The sequence below is a fragment of the Pseudomyrmex gracilis genome, unplaced genomic scaffold (genome assembly GCF_002006095.1).
Source record: "Pseudomyrmex gracilis isolate BER0280 unplaced genomic scaffold, ASM200609v1 scaffold_25, whole genome shotgun sequence".
NCBI classification, from domain to species: domain Eukaryota; kingdom Metazoa; phylum Arthropoda; class Insecta; order Hymenoptera; family Formicidae; genus Pseudomyrmex; species Pseudomyrmex gracilis.
Genome location: NW_018020609.1, coordinates 1,117,084 through 1,135,050, shown reverse-complemented (window position 1 = coordinate 1,135,050; position 17,967 = coordinate 1,117,084). Strand labels below are relative to the sequence as shown.

General features: G+C 37.0%; 3 protein-coding genes across 5 annotated transcripts; 1 reads left to right on the top strand and 2 right to left on the bottom strand.

The window, feature by feature from the left end:
- Positions 1-2,667: 2,667 nt before the first annotated feature.
- LOC109852192 (glycerate kinase-like) lies at positions 2,668-8,058 on the bottom strand. Of its 2 annotated transcripts, XM_020423121.1 has the most exons (7): positions 7,706-8,058; positions 7,031-7,598; positions 5,765-6,639; positions 3,729-5,502; positions 3,429-3,617; positions 3,103-3,193; positions 2,668-2,884 (listed from the first exon to the last, which is right to left on the bottom strand). In XM_020423121.1, the coding sequence occupies exons 1-4, from the start codon at positions 7,799-7,801 to the stop codon at positions 5,167-5,169; spliced, it is 1,875 nt and encodes a 624-aa protein (XP_020278710.1). In that variant the 5' UTR covers positions 7,802-8,058; the 3' UTR covers positions 2,668-2,884; positions 3,103-3,193; positions 3,429-3,617; positions 3,729-5,166. The 2 variants fall into 2 exon arrangements, with proteins under 2 accessions (XP_020278710.1, XP_020278709.1); XM_020423120.1 differs by having other exon boundaries at positions 3,429-5,502.
- Positions 8,059-8,517: 459 nt separating this feature from the next.
- LOC109852194 (trans-Golgi network integral membrane protein TGN38-like) lies at positions 8,518-11,563 on the top strand. Of its 2 annotated transcripts, none has more exons than XR_002249977.1 (5): positions 8,518-9,931; positions 10,233-10,268; positions 10,338-10,495; positions 10,582-10,792; positions 10,876-11,563. XR_002249977.1 is itself a non-coding variant. In XM_020423126.1 (5 exons), the coding sequence occupies exons 1-5, from the start codon at positions 8,809-8,811 to the stop codon at positions 10,899-10,901; spliced, it is 1,461 nt and encodes a 486-aa protein (XP_020278715.1). In that variant the 5' UTR covers positions 8,518-8,808; the 3' UTR covers positions 10,902-11,563. The 2 variants fall into 2 exon arrangements, 1 of the variants encoding a protein (XP_020278715.1); XM_020423126.1 differs by having other exon boundaries at positions 10,582-10,699.
- A 1,349-nt stretch (positions 11,564-12,912) lies between these two features.
- LOC109852186 (transmembrane protease serine 9-like) lies at positions 12,913-17,491 on the bottom strand. The gene is made up of 12 exons (XM_020423109.1): positions 17,320-17,491; positions 16,927-17,107; positions 16,616-16,821; positions 16,322-16,521; positions 16,125-16,182; positions 15,948-16,056; positions 15,584-15,717; positions 14,079-14,247; positions 13,654-13,862; positions 13,371-13,564; positions 13,232-13,289; positions 12,913-13,100 (listed from the first exon to the last, which is right to left on the bottom strand). The coding sequence occupies exons 1-12, from the start codon at positions 17,456-17,458 to the stop codon at positions 12,976-12,978; spliced, it is 1,782 nt and encodes a 593-aa protein (XP_020278698.1). The 5' UTR covers positions 17,459-17,491; the 3' UTR covers positions 12,913-12,975.
- Between the last annotated feature and the right edge of the window lie 476 nt (positions 17,492-17,967).

Here is a 17,967-nt window from a genome sequence, read left to right as displayed (position 1 = left end):
GAATCGCTGACCTAGGTTCGTACAATTTCATTGCTTAACCCAGAGCGGTCGACTGTGCCAGTTGTCAATAGAAGTTCGAAAGCACAAACCGATGACGATTGGATTAGCGCGAGAGACAGAGGCGAATACGATCAAATCAGGCTAGGTTATAACAGAAATCAGAAATTTTATTTGAACGTCATCTTCCATTTTAATTTAAAATGAGAATTATATGCATAATTTATTGATATTAATACTTATTATTAGTTTAGGAATTTGTTAGTGTGGAATTGTTAGAAATTTTTATATAATTTTATATAATTTTTATATAATTTTTTAATATAATTTTGCATAATTTTATAGGATCATATGTAAAAATGTAAATCTTTTCAGGATACTTGTCGTAAAATCTGTTTTTAAATCTGACACCAATCTCTCGCTTATTTCAACTTGTTTTGCGTGCAACGAGACGTAGATTACGCCACATGCAATTCTTAAGTGATTTTTCTCGTTGCTTCTTTTTCCTATTTGTACATGTTTCCTCATATTTTCCCGCGCGCTACGAATTAATTATTCGTTTTTTTTCTCTTAACTGGAGAGTCTCTCGTGCGCCACAGCGCGAGCAATTAATCCACGGTTGATAATCTCTCACATCATATTTTTCAGGCCGTCTCGCGCCCGCGAAACTGTGAGTAGCACGTACACCTTTGTCGCATGTCTCTGGAGATTTTTCCGGCCGAAGGATGAGATGCGGCTCGCAATTAGATCCACCTAGCGCGCGTATTTGCGGAATCGCGCGCAAGATACTTTCCGTCCGCGCGTCTCTTCTCCCTTTAGTTTGTTCTCTTTGTCTCCCGCGAGGGCGCAAATGATTACCAAATTATTATTCTTGTATTCACGCGTTACACCTTAGTGGTGGTTTAGGTCATCGACACGGTCGCATCGGCGTACAGGGACGCGGATTCGTTCAACAGGCAAACCTCGGCGCGTACGACACACTACGTACACGAATGTACGCGAATTTATAAAAGTTTCGGCAGTTTCATTTTTCCACGTTAATTCCGCGCACTCACGAAACCCGCCGGAATATATGACGAGCGCATCGACCGGAATTGCTACCGTCTGCCAATCCAATTATCCTATAATCAGTCAACCAATGGGAGCAGAGTCCCATCCCGTGCTCCGCACGTTCATTACGGATCATAAACATAATTCAATTACATCGATAATTTCAAGTTGAGCGCTTGATCGATTAAGATACGACTGAGTGGTTCTCTCTTCACGCAAAAAAGTACACACATATATTTTCCGCGATAACGTGACGATTTATTTTTTTTTATTTTTTTTTTTTTATCGAATGTGTTTCTCGAGCAAATATCACATTAATTATGTAATATTTGTTTTCATTAAAAGTGTCTTCTCTCGTGAATCAGATAAAAGATTTATTATGCAGTGCGGTGTGCAGGAAAGATCTTTGAAAATCCAACTTAAAATGTAATACAACGCACCAGGTTCGAAGAAATGTAAAACGTTCGCTCTCGCGCCACAGTTTTTTGTTTTAGTGGAATAAATTACGCGTCGCTTAAACGTTTGCTTAACGTATACCGGTATTGTAACTTTAATGAAGAAAAATCTCGCGTCGCGCGTATCCTTTCAGATAGCATCATAAACCCCCGGTATCAGGCCAACTAGTTTAATCTGTTTTGGGGCAATATATCATTGCTAACGCTTATTCCACAGTCTGTCAGTTCTTCCGCGGCAAAAGAACAATGCCGAGATTTATATGGAAATTTGCCGTTTCTCTTATATTTTGTGTATTTTAGTTGGAGATCTCTGGAGTGAAAAAAAATGTATCCTATATATAGGCATATGTCGTCCTCTTCAAGCACGGCTCGCGAGCATTTTTATCCGCCATTTCGATTTGCATTGTAAATTTAACCAGAAAAACCATATATTTTTTTTTTTTTTTTTTTTTTTTTTATATATACCCCGTTAGATAATACAACGTCAAACTGTCAAGCTTACGAGATTGTCGCGTGTAAAATATCGACTATCTGCATTGACTCTGTTCTCACGCATATATACGCGACGTTGGTTGGTTTTAGTGAACTTGAAATTTACGTGTAACGTTTATTGTCAGTATTTTTACGATCCGATGAAACGCGAAATTTGGTACAAATGTCTTCTAATTGTATGAAATAAACGTCAAGCCTTTCGTGGTATTAATAAAATTGCTCTGAATTAAGACACTTCAACACGAAATCGCGGGAAATGACACAGTGCGTACAAGCACGGTAGAATTTCGCGTTGGATCTATAGTCTGCAGAGGCAGAGCTTCAACGGGCGCGCTGCTTGGTGGTTGGTTAAGTAACGAGCGGCGCATATTTAGCCGTGGCCTCTCTGCAGAGACATGCAAATGTACAACGATGGCTCCTCTCGGTTGGCTGCCTCTATACTACGTGAAATATACTCCGCGCTTCATGCTTAATCAAGATTTCGCCGGCCGTTATATCTCCGGAGAACTATTCTTCATAAAGTTTTGCATCCCGACAAATCTCCGACGTGTAAAGAGCGCGTTAATATTTTTCCATATATATATATATATATATGTATATATAAATACCCGCCTCTGATGTCTTATTTTCGACAAATAAGTAAACGCGTTATGTTTCAAAACGCACAACTGTCTAGATTTGCGATCACCATACGTATTTTTATATTTATTTATAACGTAAAAACTTGTACAAGTATAGAGATATTATGTTTTATATGTAACATACGTATAGAGAAAGATTAAAACTATATTCTTTTGTTACTATTTTGTTTATTACATGGAGAACAGCAAACAGGATATTCGGAGTGACGTTCTCCAAGATGTTGCCCCGCATTCTTATTACAGTTACATCTGCAACAAATAATAACAATATACGTTTTAATTTCTGTTATTTTTTTAGCATCCCTAAGTAAAAGCAAAATATAAATATTATCAACTTGGACCATAGGCTCTTTAGTTCTCTTTCTCTTAATTTGTTTCACCAAGCCGTTATTTTGAATACTATTTATAAATATTATTTTTACAACAATTTAATTATTTTTATACTTTATAAAAATTTGAGAACTTACTCTTCTATTTTGTACTTATTGCCAGATGTGCAAGTTACCTTCACACATCTTTGCCGATCTGCTGCGGGAAGCACTTCACTGAGACAATTTTCTGAAACAAGTTTCAAACTTAAATAATTAAGTAATTAAGATTAATTAAGATTAATTCTAAACTATGAATTATAGAGCGGGTAGAAAGCGATGGAACGTGTTACGATTATATTATTTCCTTAGCACAATTTAAGACCCACTTTCGCAAATGCAATTTAGAATAATAAAACACAAAAGACGTATGGAACTGTGTATAATCATTAGTATTTAGAAATTGCATTGCACTGTGAAATTACCGTATTGAGGAACCTGGAGCGAGTACTGCACGAAAAGCAGGAAAATGCAAAATAGCGCGAGACGCTTCATGCTGCGATACAACGTAGCGAAAGAGATTCAACAAACTATCACAATCTCTCGCTGTCGAACTAAATTTATATGATATTCCACGCATAATCTTAAACGCGAGGTCAGGGATGGAGATAAGGCTATAAAAATACAAAAATGTTTGCATGTTTCGCTTAGATCTGTTGCCTCGCGCTCATAAACATAAGGTTTTATGTTCGGATTTTTTTTTTTTTATATATGTATGTACACACTTGAGGCGATAAAACAAGGCGTGTGTTGCTCACAAAGTAAGCGTATGTGGCGTCAGTAAACAATCTCTTGAAACGATATTTGGAAAATTGTATCTTTTCAAGCCGAGAATTTTTTTGTTTTACTCTTGTATCCCCGGCTAATGTTGGAATTGCTTTCGGCGTTGCTCGCGCTTACAATTTTCCCAACGGCAAACAAGCTCGATCGGCTTAACTCGGGCAATGTTTAATACGGGAGTAGTTCGCGCACGCATTCTGTAAGTGATACTCCCGAGGGATGTTTTTTTGGACCTGGTCACGAAGAAGCAGTAAGAAAGAACCGCTCTCTCGCAGAAGATCGCGCCATACTACTATATAGATACGGATATGTCGTCGAGAAGCGGGCGAGTCCATTCCCAGGGCTTTGTTGAACGGAATTGGTACTGAACCCACGGGACATGCCGAGCTAGAAGATCTCTATTATGTCAAGGAAGGGCAAAATGAGCTTCCTGGGACTTTCGTTTCGTTTTCATCCTCGCTCGATCGCGCGACGGCGCGCTCAGGTTTTTGTCCGTGTGGCGACAAAGTTTGATTTGCCACGAAGTATAGCACAGCTCTTGTGTGTCTGACTTATAGTTTTTTTTTTATCATTCTATAGATAACGTTTACGTTAAAAAGATCTGCGCAATTCTTCGCGAAATAACATCGGTGTGCAATTACGAATGACGCGCGTTATATAGTGCGCGAAAGGTCACTCGGAGAACCAATAAGTTATCAATAGCGCGAACGCTCACTCATACGAAAGTGATAAAAAAAAAAAAGTGCAAATCAGAAAGATACGGGATGATAAACTCGCACGAAGAGAGAGTTTGCACTGTACGAATTCCAGCGATAAATTTTATTTTGCGATTTATTTTGCTGCGAGTTTCTTTTAGCAAATAGAAAGTTTTAAAAAAGAAACGCAGTGCAAAATCCTGACGCGAGACGCGTACAAATATGTATATCGTCGTAAATTCTGGCATTTTTAAACAGAGACACAAGATGTGTGTGTGTATTTTTGTGGATCCACTTTCGGAACGCGTGCGATTTATTATTGTCGCGGAGAAAAATGTATATCTCCGCGCATCGGGAAATAGCGCGTCGAGATTTAGACGCACGTTCATCGGAATTTATGCGCGCATAATTTCAATCACTCGTAGCCAAACAATTTATCGCGTCACACTTTTGTTAAATTTGTGTGTTTTATGTTTAATTATATGTGTGTTATATGATTTTAATACGCGAATACACGACGAATAAACGAGTAATAATTAATGTGGCGGCAAACAGGGGAATGATGAGCGGGAGGAAATGAGTTGGCTGTGTGTTAAAGCGAGGAGTTGATTTGCGCGTATGAATTTTGAGCGAACGAAGTAAAATCCATCGCAAAATTCGGAGCGCAACAACAGAACATCGTAAATAATCAACGGGTTTTCGATGCTGCATCCCGACAACAACATTGTAACACCGGGACTATCGTCACTGATAACGCGCGCTTGACAGGACCTGTCTCTATCGGGTCTATCTTATCTTCGTGACAGCTGCAGTAGCATCGGTGGCGCGCGATTCGTATAACGTGGAGATCACCGACGTCCACGTGCGCGTAACAATTTTCGCATTTCAGCCGCAGCAATTCGTCGCCGTTATTGATACTCGAGAAGAACAGATTCGCGTTGTTCTCTTTCAGGATTCGCTCCGGCAGAACAGCGGCGTGTCTCTCTCGCAGTTCCGCCGCGTCTTTTGTTGCTCGACGAGCTTTCTGCGGGAAAATTTGCTGAAATTATTACACATTGCGAATCGACGAGACCGATAACGCAAAGTCGAAAGTTCGCTTTTAAATTCGCCGCGAAGTGAAAACTCATTTCTTTCTTTCTCTCGTTCTCTTTTGTTTTCTGGCATCGATGACTTTCCGCGACGGAATGTTTCGATATTTCGCTCTTTCCGTCTTATCTGATTGTATAAGCGCGCGCGCTCGCGATAATGAAATAAAGCGGGCTGTATTGCCGCGTCATCGTCCTTACCGTGATCTCCGATTCGCTCTGTTTGCCTCGAAGAGCGAGCTCCTTCCATTTTCGATAGGCAGCGTCATACGTATCGCTCGCTTTTTCGTATTCCGAGTGAACGTCGGTGACGAGGTTCCTGTATCCGAATGCGCCAGCTGCTCTGGTATTGCCGTCTCTTCCGCGGGAGCTGCCGCCCACGAACCAGACGGTGTATCCGCGCAAAATTGAATGTTCCTTCGTACGCATGGACCAATACAAAGAGAAACGGAGAGCGAGCTCCTGATTGGGCCCGTTCTTGCCGGGATGTTCGCAGATCTGAACGGTCGGTCGACCGCCCAACAGAAGACACAGTCCGAGACTCCACGTGTCTTTCGTGGGTATCATCTCCCACACCTTTTGCTCGTTCGAAGGACACACCGGACTTTCCTTCATCTGTTCGTACATCTCGGATCTGGTGATTTTGTTCTCTAACGTCAGGATTATCAGCGATGCGAGTCTCGCGTATTCCTGCGCCAATTTGTCGATGCTGCCGCTGCAGGTAGAATTCAATTTTAAGGGAGTCAGTCCCAATCTAAGGACTTCCGTCGCCATACACTCCATAGCGTCGGCGTTGCTCGCCATCACAAATCGCTGGACGAATTTGTATCCCGTTTGCTGGTCCACTCGAGCGTCCGCCGCTGTTTTTCGGGGTTTCGTTTCCCACAGTACTTCGCGTACGCTCTGCGACACTTTGTCAAGGAGTTTGTACTTCGTCACAATAGCCAGCGCCCTTTGGTCCTTTGGGTCGTGGACGCAGGGACCGCCGCCCAATTGTTCCGACGGTTCTGCTGACACGTCGGACACGAAGAGGGTGACGACTTTGGCCGGATAAGCCAGACGCGCCAGATCACCGCCTGGAATTTTCTTTTATTGCATCCGTGGATTTTTCGACTACTGTTTGAACAGGTTATTTGGAAAAGAGCTCAATGTAATTTGTATTTTTTTCTTTAGCACGAAAAGATGTCGTATGTATTGAAGAAGAAAAAAGAAAAAAACTTTTTTTGCGGCAAATATCATCATATTATTATAGTGACAAGATGTAAGAAGAAAAAAGTTTTACATTTATCAACTTTGATACTGAAGTTATGAAATTAACTTCGTCCGTTAGAGATTACATTTGTCTTTGGTGTAACAAAATCACGTTCAGACTTCTAGAAGAACGTGAGGAATAAACTGCAAATTGAAGAAGGTTTCATCGCGCTAGGCGATAATAGAATTTTCCTCGCACCTAACTAAACCACTTACCCCTTATCGCGGAAAGTTTGTTTCTGACGATATTGATTTCTTCGGGACTCGCGTTAGCGTTCTTCAACCTGTTGAGAAGTCTCAACTTGTCTCGCAGTGTAATCGTGTCGCGCGGGCAGCACAGGAGATCGTTCAGATCCGGCGACAGCATGACTATCAGCAAGTCGCGTTTCTTCAACCGCTTGCAGTAATTCGCGATTTTCCGATTAATCTCGACCGTCTCCTCGTCCGGCTGTCCGTCAGTTCCGGCTTCCACGAAAGTTGCACGGCTGTCGTCCAACGATCGCGGGAACTCGTCGGGAAAATTTCGTATCGCGGAAATTGATTCGCGTGGCACCACGATAAATCCCCCTTTCAGATGTTTGCCGACCACCGCTTCGAGCGCCGAGCTCATCGCGGCAGTTTCTTTGCCCCAACCGACGACATGTAAGTTGTTCTTTATGTTGTACTTGATTTTGTCTATTCTCAAGTTTTTCCGACCGTCGTACTTGATCTTCTTAGGTATAATTGCCGACGGACTGACACAATGTATACCGGCTTCGACGATATTAGCGAGATCTTCACGTATCTGTATTTCAATTAACAAAACGGAATTAAAAATGCCGAAGAAAGATACATCTTGCACAGTTACGTCTTTTTAAACATCTAATTGTAATAAAAAATATTGTGCACAACCTGCGCCATTTCTTTCTCTCCGCGCAATTTGTTCATATCTCCAATCTTCTGCCGAATGCTCTCTTTCAAATCATAATGCGTATCTTCTATCGCCATTCTGTCGAATCCGTTTTTGCTGCGAGGGAAGATTTACGTCATTTATGATTTTCTGTCTCTTTGCTTATACAGCCGCGATTTTTCGTTTTATTTCTTCTCGTTTCAAAGAAACAGTCGTTTTCTGCTTGCATTGCTTTTTTTTCTTTTCTTGTCTTGCATGCTTTATGTATATCTTAACACTTGATTTAATTTTACATATATCTAATTATTCGGATTTAACACTGAAGAGATCGTGACATGTACGGTTACATTTTAGGTTACTGTTAATTGATATAATCTCGAAATAGTTGCTTTTTGATTGTACACGTACACACAATATATTTTGTTTTAATAGCTGTACATGTTCTCGACTGAACTAATTCAATTAATATTATTATTTATTGTTAAATTAACATATTTATATGTCTATAAAATTCATCAAATTTTACGCATAATTACTAAACCGTCTCTGGGTTTATTAAATCATTAAAATTATGTAAATATATCGGCAGCCGTAGAGTAGAGTTTCGTTATTAATTGAAGTAGATAACAATACTTACGAAGCGTTAGAACTTATTCATTGTTGGTATCTTCACATTGACAGCTGCGACGTAGAGATATGTATGTTATTTATATATATATATCCATTATATGTCTATGATCTCTACGCTGTTGACAGTTGGTATTTTTTAAATTCAAGCATAGTGATATTTAAGATGGCGCGGTCGTCGTCCGACGTATCAGGATGACGCGATCTCCCAGAAAAGGAACACGCGAGAACCACGTATTGTATGTTCCTGGAAATGTAGGAAGACCGAATACAGAGAGAGAAGGTTATGAAAGATAGAAGTAGTATTTCAGCACTGTAAAACACCGGCGAATTGTGCGAGTGACAGTGTCCACAACTTTCCCGCGGAAAATGGTTTGATGACCAAAAAAAGTCGTGCCCGATTATGGTCGTCAACCGGTAAGGCAACGAATTGCGATTCGTTAATTTGCATTAGTAGAAAGACCATCGAAAAGAAACAATGGGAACTCGTTTATTCTGCGGCATCTTTTTGATGAACTTTTTCGTTCTGCTTCTTTTTACGGAGGGAAGAAGCGCGCCGGCGCCCAAGTTCATCACGGATGCAATGAAGAGTGATAAGAATCTGTGCGATACAATCGAATTTTTATACAATTCGAGCTATGTAAAACCGTGCACGTCATTGCTATATCCCACCGCTCCTTGGGATTTGAACGAGACGAACGTGAATGTCCCTTTATGCTTAGGAGTATACGATGCGGCGTTCAAGATTTGTCGATCTTTTAATCGGTTGCAAATCAATGGTACAACGTTTAAATTAGATGTGGAAAAATTTGTTCCCGACAAGAATCAAAGCGTCGAGTTCTGTTACAATTTAAAAGGATTTACATCAACGTACACGAAGATAGATTCACTTTGGAAACCGCTGATCAATCTCCTCAATTCATCTAAGAAGTGTGAGAAGATCTGCTTCAATCTCAGAGATGAAATCAATCCGCTGTGCGTACTACTTGCTTGGAGTAAACATATTACTGATATCGTTAACACAATGGATCTCAAATATGATCATCTGATGTCTCATAAACTAACGAGTCAGGCAAACAATGAAACAACAAATATTATAAACACTGAACCCAAAACCTCAGAATCGAAAGAAACCAAAGAGTCAAGCACAAAACGAACTTCTAACGATAATGGTAATGCTGAGAGTAAATTAAAAAATGGCAACGTATTAAATACGGCTGTAAAATCACCTGATGCACAGCCGAACTCTTATGTCGGAACATCAAGTGACAAAGATGACATTCAAAAGAAAAATAACACATTCACACCAGTAACACAGGCTCCGAAAGCACCACCTTCAGTGGTGTCTGAAAAAGATGTGGACAAAAAGATAGAATCTATTGCTGAAGATACAAAGCCTGTAAACAATCCGCAAACTTCATCCGTAAAGAATCCAGCAAATGAAAATGAAAAAAAGTATGTGGATGAAGACAAGATGGAGGAGCCTAATAAAGATAAAGATATCGAAGATGTAAAATCTACCACACTGTCGGAAAATACACAAGAACACTATGATGTAAATCCGGAAGATGATATTAATTCTGCAGTGGATGACAATGATGGTACTAATGTTTACGCATATGTTTGCGTTTTTTAAGCCTTTTGATTTTGTTTCAGAAGTGGTTACTTCTGAAACAAGACCAAAAGATCGATAGCACTAGGCAAAAGGACCAAAAAGTTTAAATTAATTTATATTTCAATATATCAATGTTTCTGGTTTTTTTAGGTGAAACCGTGTGTTCACTTCGTACGGTTCTAACCAAAAAACCATTTTTTCAGGAATTCTTACATAATCACGTATCAAATTATTTTAGTGTTTATTTTGCAAATATAAAATTATATAAACTGTGTATTTATTTTTAGGTGTAGAAGATAGCAATTTACAGCCAATAGACGCAGGTAAATTTGTTAATTAAATAAGTCTCTCTATTTAATGATATATATTTTTTTCATATATTTTTTTGAAAGGAAATCAAAATGAGAACGCGCAAGAACCGTATGAGCAGAAACACAGTACACAACAATTTCCCGGACTAAGATCGGACGATTCTCATTTCTTCACTTACTTCACCGTGGTAACTTTGGCGTGTATTGTCGGATACATAGGTTATCATAACAAGCAGAAAGTAAGAGTTCAATTTATGCAAAGAAATAGCGCGCCTTTGTTTGTGGGAACACTTTAATCTCTTAAAAATTGTTTTTTTATTCTTAGATATTTGCTATTGTACTCGAAGGACGAAGATCGCGAAATAGTCGGGGCAGACGACGACCGAGTACAGCTAATTATCGGAAACTGGATTGCACACTCGAAGAAGCTGTTACGTCGCAATGTAACTCCAATGTTACTCATGTCATATATTAAATGCAGATAGAAAGAAATTTTATAATCTTTGTATTATAGTATATATACATATATTGCAAATGTAATATATTTTGTATTTAAACATAATTCTCCAGTATAATATTTCTTTTTTTTTTCTAAGGATTGTTTTACATGTATTTTTAGCATTCAGTCAATCCGTCAATACGTAACGAAGATTTCACGAGTACCATATGGTGATACACCAGTTCCGATATTACGTGTGATAGTAGAAAACACAAGTATATTTCCAGTTCGAATTATATCAAATTATTTTATAATTTACAACTGAAGTTATAATGATACTAGGTTAAACAGTTTGCAGAAATCCATCAAACTCTTTAACACGATGCTTGATATAATTTTCTATTTTGTTGTTTTAAATATTAATATTAGTTTTGTATTAAAATCAAAGTTTATATATAATGTTATGTGACACACTATATGTATCTAAAAATATTCATCTGTAGCAGTTTTTAAGTTTCTTAACTGATCTCTCTGAAAATTCGTAAGACCTCGCAGTGAACTTCTCTAGTCGAATTGTTTGAGAGACGCATTAAAGTACTTTATATGAAGAAATAATTTTATCTACATTGTGTTCTTTAAAATCTGTCTTGATGTTTCAGCACCGTTTGAAAATTTTGCAAAACTTTTTTACACTTTATTTTTTCATTTATATAAAAAACAGTGTTCAATATATTAATTAAGAAGAGAGTAATATCTTTCAATTGGTGAGTGTGTCGCTGTGTAGAAAAAAGTGCTTGTAATTATATTTAAAGTTATATACATATATATTACATAGATATAAAACTTATATTAATAGTAGTTGATAAATTTTATGAAAAATGTCAGAGATCTCTTATATATTTAAATAAAATTGGAATAAATTCTTTTCTTATTCTAATTTTATTTCTCTGCACTAATATCCGTTCTAACATTAGTTTATTATACATTACTTTGTACAATTATTATAAAAAAATTTTTTTAATCTTTTTTTTCTATATTATTATACATTTTTGTCACTTGGTATACTTTGAAATTTTTTAATTATAAAATTAATCATACACAGTTGTAATTAAATAATTTATTGCATTACTATAATTTTTTACATCTACTACATAAAAGCGCGTGCGCGCGCAACACATACACACACACACACACACATTAATTCGCACAGAGAAAAAACCGTCCAATTGTATTGAATATACATATGAATGCACTGTATTGTGCTAATCTTATAAATTTTTTATCCACGCAATTTATGATGGATTTAATGTACAGTAACTTACAAAACAAATATGAGTAAAACTATAGATAAAGGATGAATTAGAATGTTAATTGAAAAAAGCAGTTTTTTTTTAAAGAGACAAAAAGTTCTCAATTACATATGTTTATCGAGGATGAGTATAATTTTAAGATGTGCTCTAATTCACCTTTTATTGTATCAATTATCTGTTTAAAAAAATAACTGTTCTCTAACATTTATTAAATATACGTGTAACACAATACAGGGAGAATATGTCATCCACTTGGCTTAGTAAGATAAAAAGTTTGCTGTTAAAAACAATTGTTTGTTAATTGACGTGTATATCATCAGTGTCTTCACACATGAGTGATAATTTTTGTGATTTACTTGTATATTTTTGCTAATAAATGCTAAGTGCGCAGTTTACGTATTATAAAAATTGATATTTTTATGCGATTGTATTAAAGTGCGAGTACTTTGATTGATATGTTTCGAATCACAATATATTGAAAAGTCCGATTACTCTGTTCCTTTTAGAAGTGCAGTAAATCGGTTATAGAAGAATCATATATGTGTTTCAATCAACTCTTTGACTGTTTCGTCAAACGATCGGAGCGTTATCGCCGCAGTACGCAGAAAGTAATTTATATCGAAATACAATTGGAAATGTCATATTTTTTTAACGAGGCAAAGATAATCACGAGCTGTATCGATATAAACGTAGTGAAGATTTGCCTGCGCTAATGTTGCCTGCATTGATTTGGCGAATTAATCGCATGTTAGACGATTGCTTAAATTAAGCGCGACTTTTATTTAAGTCCGCGAACACATACAGTGAGTTGATATAATTGATAAACGATAAAAAAACAATTTCTACATCAATAAAATATCTTAATATAATTCTATATAGAGAGGCAATGTGTTGAATGAACGAAATCACAGTAGGTGTTAAATTTACGTTTATTTTTCTCGATATTTGCACAACATCGCGTTTACAAAGTCTACGAATCTACGCAATAAATGCCGTCTTTACTGTGATATTTTATCCAATTCAGGTAATCGGTGTTCTTCACGTATACACCCGGCATCCCGGGATTGGCGCACCCGATACCCCAAGAGACCACACCTGTCACACAGTGATAAAACTGATAATCTCAAGCGAGAAAGATAGTAGATTAAATTGTCGATTTAAGTTTTTCTTATGAATTACGTTCTTGCGGCATGATTTATGGGCGTTTGTGTCATGCAAATTCTTACCCGCTATTTCGTTCTTTCCGTCCGATCTTTCGTATAGAAGAGGCCCGCCGCTGTCACCCTACAATTGTTAATTACATTAAATACAAAACACACATATGTATATATTTTTTTTAATTGAAATCAAAAACCGACGAAATACCTGACACGCATCCTTGTTCTCGGCGTAAGCGCACAACATCGATTCCGTGATGTGATTTCCAAATGTAGTGTTTTTACAATCGCGGTATGACATTACTTTGAGGGAGGCTTGACGCAGATATTGAGAGGCCGCTCCGTCATTAAGAACACGTCCCCATCCGATAACTTTAACAATTCGCCCGGCGTACTCGGTACCTGTTATCGAATATTTGTTTCTATTGTTCTTTTTTCATGCACAAATTTATATTTTATAATTTCAGTTTGAACACAATGAGAGAACTGACCTTTATGCGGAAGACATACAGGTGTCACGTGGTCGGTGATTCGAATCGGATGCCGCAGTCGAATCAGCGCAATGTCATTCGTATCGTGAATTCTGTCGCTCTCAAAGTCCTCGTGCAGGATCACCTTGTCAAGGTCGATTATGTATCCCTCGTTCGGGTCTTCGATGTCGTGCATTCCAAGACCTAACGTCAGGTCATTGTGATTCGTCCTGCGCAACTCGCGGGAAAAAAAACACAAGAATATTAATATAAAAAATTAAAATATTAAGTTTACTTTTCCCCGTTGCGAGAGTCGTCAATATTGCGTGAAATTAATTTAATATCATAAGAGTTTACATTAAGAGAAACTTAGATAAGACGTTGCGATACACTAGATAAAACGTTGTCGCGACTGATGATAGAAATAAGAAAAACGAATAAAATACCATTTGACGCAGTGTCCGGCTGTCAACACGTATTGATTATTGATCAATGTGCCGCCGCAATGAAGATTTCCTTTGTTAAATATCGCTACGGCCCATGGAAATATGTGCGGAATCGATATTTGTCCGCCGACAATGCGATTCGATATCCCTCCGCCAGCCACTCCGCATTCTGTTTATGTGAGAAAAATTTCAAGTTGACATTGTTTTTATTAAACTTTGTCTCTTCGTGCCAGCATCTTTATTTTATGATTTTCTAACATGTACGAACAATTTTACATTGTTTTTGCATCATTATCCTCACAAATTGCAATTAACATGAAGTTAATTAATTAATCGGATTGAAAGGAAATGCTCGTTAAATCATGCGATAAGGTAGGTGTGCGTGTATGTACGTGTGTTTTAGAATAGCGATTTAATGTTAGTGTTTGTTCCTATTTCGTGAGCAAATGAGCTTCGCCGGACACACTTATGCTAGTCGCGTGATTTCATATTCGATCGTTACCGCAATTGTTATTCACTCGTAGGTTCAGACGATGATGCCGTGCGAGCGCCGCCTGAAAATGAACGCAACGCAATTATTTGTTGAATCGTGCAGGATTATCGAGCTTCGCTCTTCTTCAATTTGTTTCTCTCGTGGTAATCTCGTTTAATTACTCTCTCAACGAACGTCTAGGATTAGAAGAACGCCGATCACGACTGGCAGGACCAAGTGGAAAAGTCTCCTCATGCTGCGCGACTCCTGTCCGAGATTTTACCTGTCGAAAACGAAAACGGCTACTGAGTGCAACACGGAACACGCTCTGTTCCTATATCGAATTTCGTTCAACAAACGATAATTAATTTCGACACAACCTAGCCGACACATATCGCCTCGATGTGTTTCATATCGCGATGAAACATATACACCAGGTACCCATAAATCGATATTCTCATTATCGCTCAATAAACCGAACGGTAGAATATAATCGTCATCACGATCCTAAAGAACAATTGACATAACGTACGTGCACTATTGTATTTTACGTAATTCGACCTAATTACAGAATAAATGTTAAATATTGCACCAAAGAATATATTTATACGCAGAATTTACAAAACCTTGACGTAGACTTTATGCATATCTGAACCTCTATAAATGGAACATTCATTCTTTACGTAGATTCATTCTTTACGTAAATTCGTTTTTTACGTAGATTCATTCTTTACGTAAATTTGTTCTTTACGTAAATTTATTATTTACGTAGATAGATTTAGATGTGGAAAATTCCGTCACAAAAAATCGGTTTTGCAACAAGTCGTGTATGTGCTAATATTTCTGAGTAACACAGTTTTGTAATAAAATAATAATATTTTGGACATATATTTGAAAGAGAAAGCTGTTTATCTAAATTTTTGCGTCAATAATGTACATCACTTTATTATTTGAAAGAGAATTGCGGATTTTCCTGGTTTATTTGTAACCGTAATATGTGCTTTGCCGTTCGGACTTATACGAATCTCAATACGTGCAGATATCGTATCGCGAATGTTGACGGTCAGGATACGAATACTACAGTTTACGAACAGCAATGCGGTCAACGAAGTTCTGAATATATAATAGCGCATTTGATATTGTGGCGCTAGATGTAGCGTAGTAAAGCTGTAAACGTCAGCACGTAAACAATGGAATATTATGGTATGACACACTTTGAAACAGATAACGTGCAGTTTACTTCTTCACTGAAATATTACAAAAAACTTATGTGGAAGAACCGAAGAAATGAAGACACTTTGTAAATGACGATTATTGATTAATAACTTTATTAACAACTTAATCAATTATTTACATTATTGCAAAGATTGTGACAGTTCAATTAATGCCGACAATACTTAGAATCGTGTTTCGTTACTTGTATTATCCACGAAATCATACGCGTCACGTCTGTATAAAAATCTGGATAATAGATATTGGCGCATGACACACCATTTGAAGTGATCCCTGTAATTATTTTGTCAATGTATATACTGTTACAGGTTTTGCTTATCTCTGCTCATGTTACAACTCACCTATCAAAACGTGTTTCTGATTCTTGTCTAGTATTTGAAGAGGCCCGCCACTGTCACCCTGTATCATAGAAAGATTATTGTGTTGTAGAAAAATTACAAAATTCCTGTATTATAATATTATTAAAAACACAACCGAGTAGATATATTAGTATTACTACATTAGTTTACAAAAATAGAAAATATTGCAGTGCAAGTACCGCGCAAGTGCCGCGTGGCAATTGCTTGTGACCTGCGCATATTAATGTGGAAACGTTGGTAGGACATTCCGATTGTTTGAACAACATCAAATCCACAATACGCAAGCCGCAATTTGGATATACCATGGAATTATTTTCTGATAATCCCCAACCGAGAACAGATGCAAATTGTCCTGCGAATGTAGAAACGGCATCGAATCCTGAATTGTCAATAAAAAATTATCAATAATTTATTTATTATTCAATTTCAGATTTATTTTAGACAGAATTAATACATGACATTATGATAATTACCTAATTTTGGTAAACAAATTGGTCTGACAATGTTGTTGAAGGTAATTTTCATGATTAATTTCACCAGCATGATGTCGGCGAAATTCGTGTTTCTCTCGTAACGTGGATGTGGTATAATACTCTCTACAGAAAAGATCGTGCTTTTGGTGTCCCATTTGCAAGAACTGTGAGCGCCGACACTTACTTTTAGGTCATCTTTATTGAAACTATAAATTTGTTTAATTAGCGCAAAATTCTAAATATTTTTTGCTTTAAGAAATCGAATGTTTTGAATGTGAAAAACAATTGTTCTTATTAATTATGTTGTATACCCATAAGGAACGCAATGAGCTGCTGTTATTACGTAACGATCGTTTATAATCGACGCTCCGCAGATGAGTCGCGATTGATTGACGCTTATAATACCGGCCATCCAAGGAAACTCATTTTCAGAAACTTCTTGTCCGCCAATTATTCTTGGCCACGACGGAGATATATTTTTTTTTCCACATTCTACATAACATTATAATTATGTAAACAATGTATAAAAATATAAAAATATAAAATATGAATAATATTTGATATAAAATATAACAATATATATGAGTAATATTCTCTTATAAAGTATATAGCAAAAAGAAATTTTCTGTTCAGAATCTTTTCTTTACTTTTTCTATGTGTATAAAATCATGTAAAATTACATATTTACAGGATATAAATCTTACCGCAATGCTCATGTAAATCGTCACTTTTGTAAGACGGAAACGAATGTCGAGTTACTCGTTTGTACCACAACGCGTCCGTACACCTCGACAGTGTAAATATTAACAGACACGACAAATTAATCAGCATAAAGTACTGCATGTGTAATAACGTTAAACACACTTTAACAGTAAGACGTTTTATGCCAGACTGACACTCGCTATGCGTAAATGTTTGCTGTATTTATTTAATTTTTTTATGTGTAAACTGCGGATGTGGTTTGTTTAAGTCACTAATAATTTCCAGATAAGATAGTGAGCCTTAGAACTGACGCGCTTACGATTGAGAACAACGTATGTAATGCTTAAAAACCGCACGCATACTCATTTTTCTCATTATTATTTTAAATTTCTTTGTCAAATAACGCATTTAAAATAATTTGAATAAGAGATACGAAAGTGTCTTCCATGCACGCGTAAAGACGTATTTGTCTATACATCCAATAGGTGGCTCTTAATTATGCTTCTTTGTAAAATTTGCGTTTTGAAGTTACAAGATTATAGGGAGTGACGACATATTATCAGCTTATATTCTTATACAAAAAATTCCGATTATACTAAAACATACATGTATATTTACTTTCTATATGTATAAATTGTGTACATAGCTAC

Excerpts from the sequence above, each read along its gene's own strand:
- LOC109852186 (XM_020423109.1), bottom strand. The coding sequence starts at position 17,458 with ATGCAGTACTTTATGCTGATTAATTTGTCGTGTCTGTTAATATTTACA. Across the intron at positions 15,718-15,947 it reads GTAACGAAACACGATTCTAA|CTTTACTACGCTACATCTAG; the intron begins GTATTGTCGGCA and ends TGACGTTTACAG. Across the intron at positions 14,248-15,583 it reads TCGCGATACGATATCTGCAC|AATGCGGAGTGGCTGGCGGA; the intron begins GTATTGAGATTC and ends TCACATAAACAG.
- LOC109852194 (XM_020423126.1), top strand. The coding sequence starts at position 8,809 with ATGGGAACTCGTTTATTCTGCGGCATCTTTTTGATGAACTTTTTCGTT. Across the intron at positions 9,932-10,232 it reads TGCAGTGGATGACAATGATG|GTGTAGAAGATAGCAATTTA; the intron begins GTACTAATGTTT and ends ATTTATTTTTAG. Across the intron at positions 10,700-10,875 it reads AGAAGCTGTTACGTCGCAAT|CATTCAGTCAATCCGTCAAT; the intron begins GTAACTCCAATG and ends ATGTATTTTTAG.
- LOC109852192 (XM_020423120.1), bottom strand. The coding sequence starts at position 7,801 with ATGGCGATAGAAGATACGCATTATGATTTGAAAGAGAGCATTCGGCAG. Across the intron at positions 7,599-7,705 it reads GAGAGAAAGAAATGGCGCAG|ATACGTGAAGATCTCGCTAA; the intron begins GTTGTGCACAAT and ends ATTGAAATACAG. Across the intron at positions 6,640-7,030 it reads CAAACTTTCCGCGATAAGGG|GCGGTGATCTGGCGCGTCTG; the intron begins GTAAGTGGTTTA and ends AGAAAATTCCAG.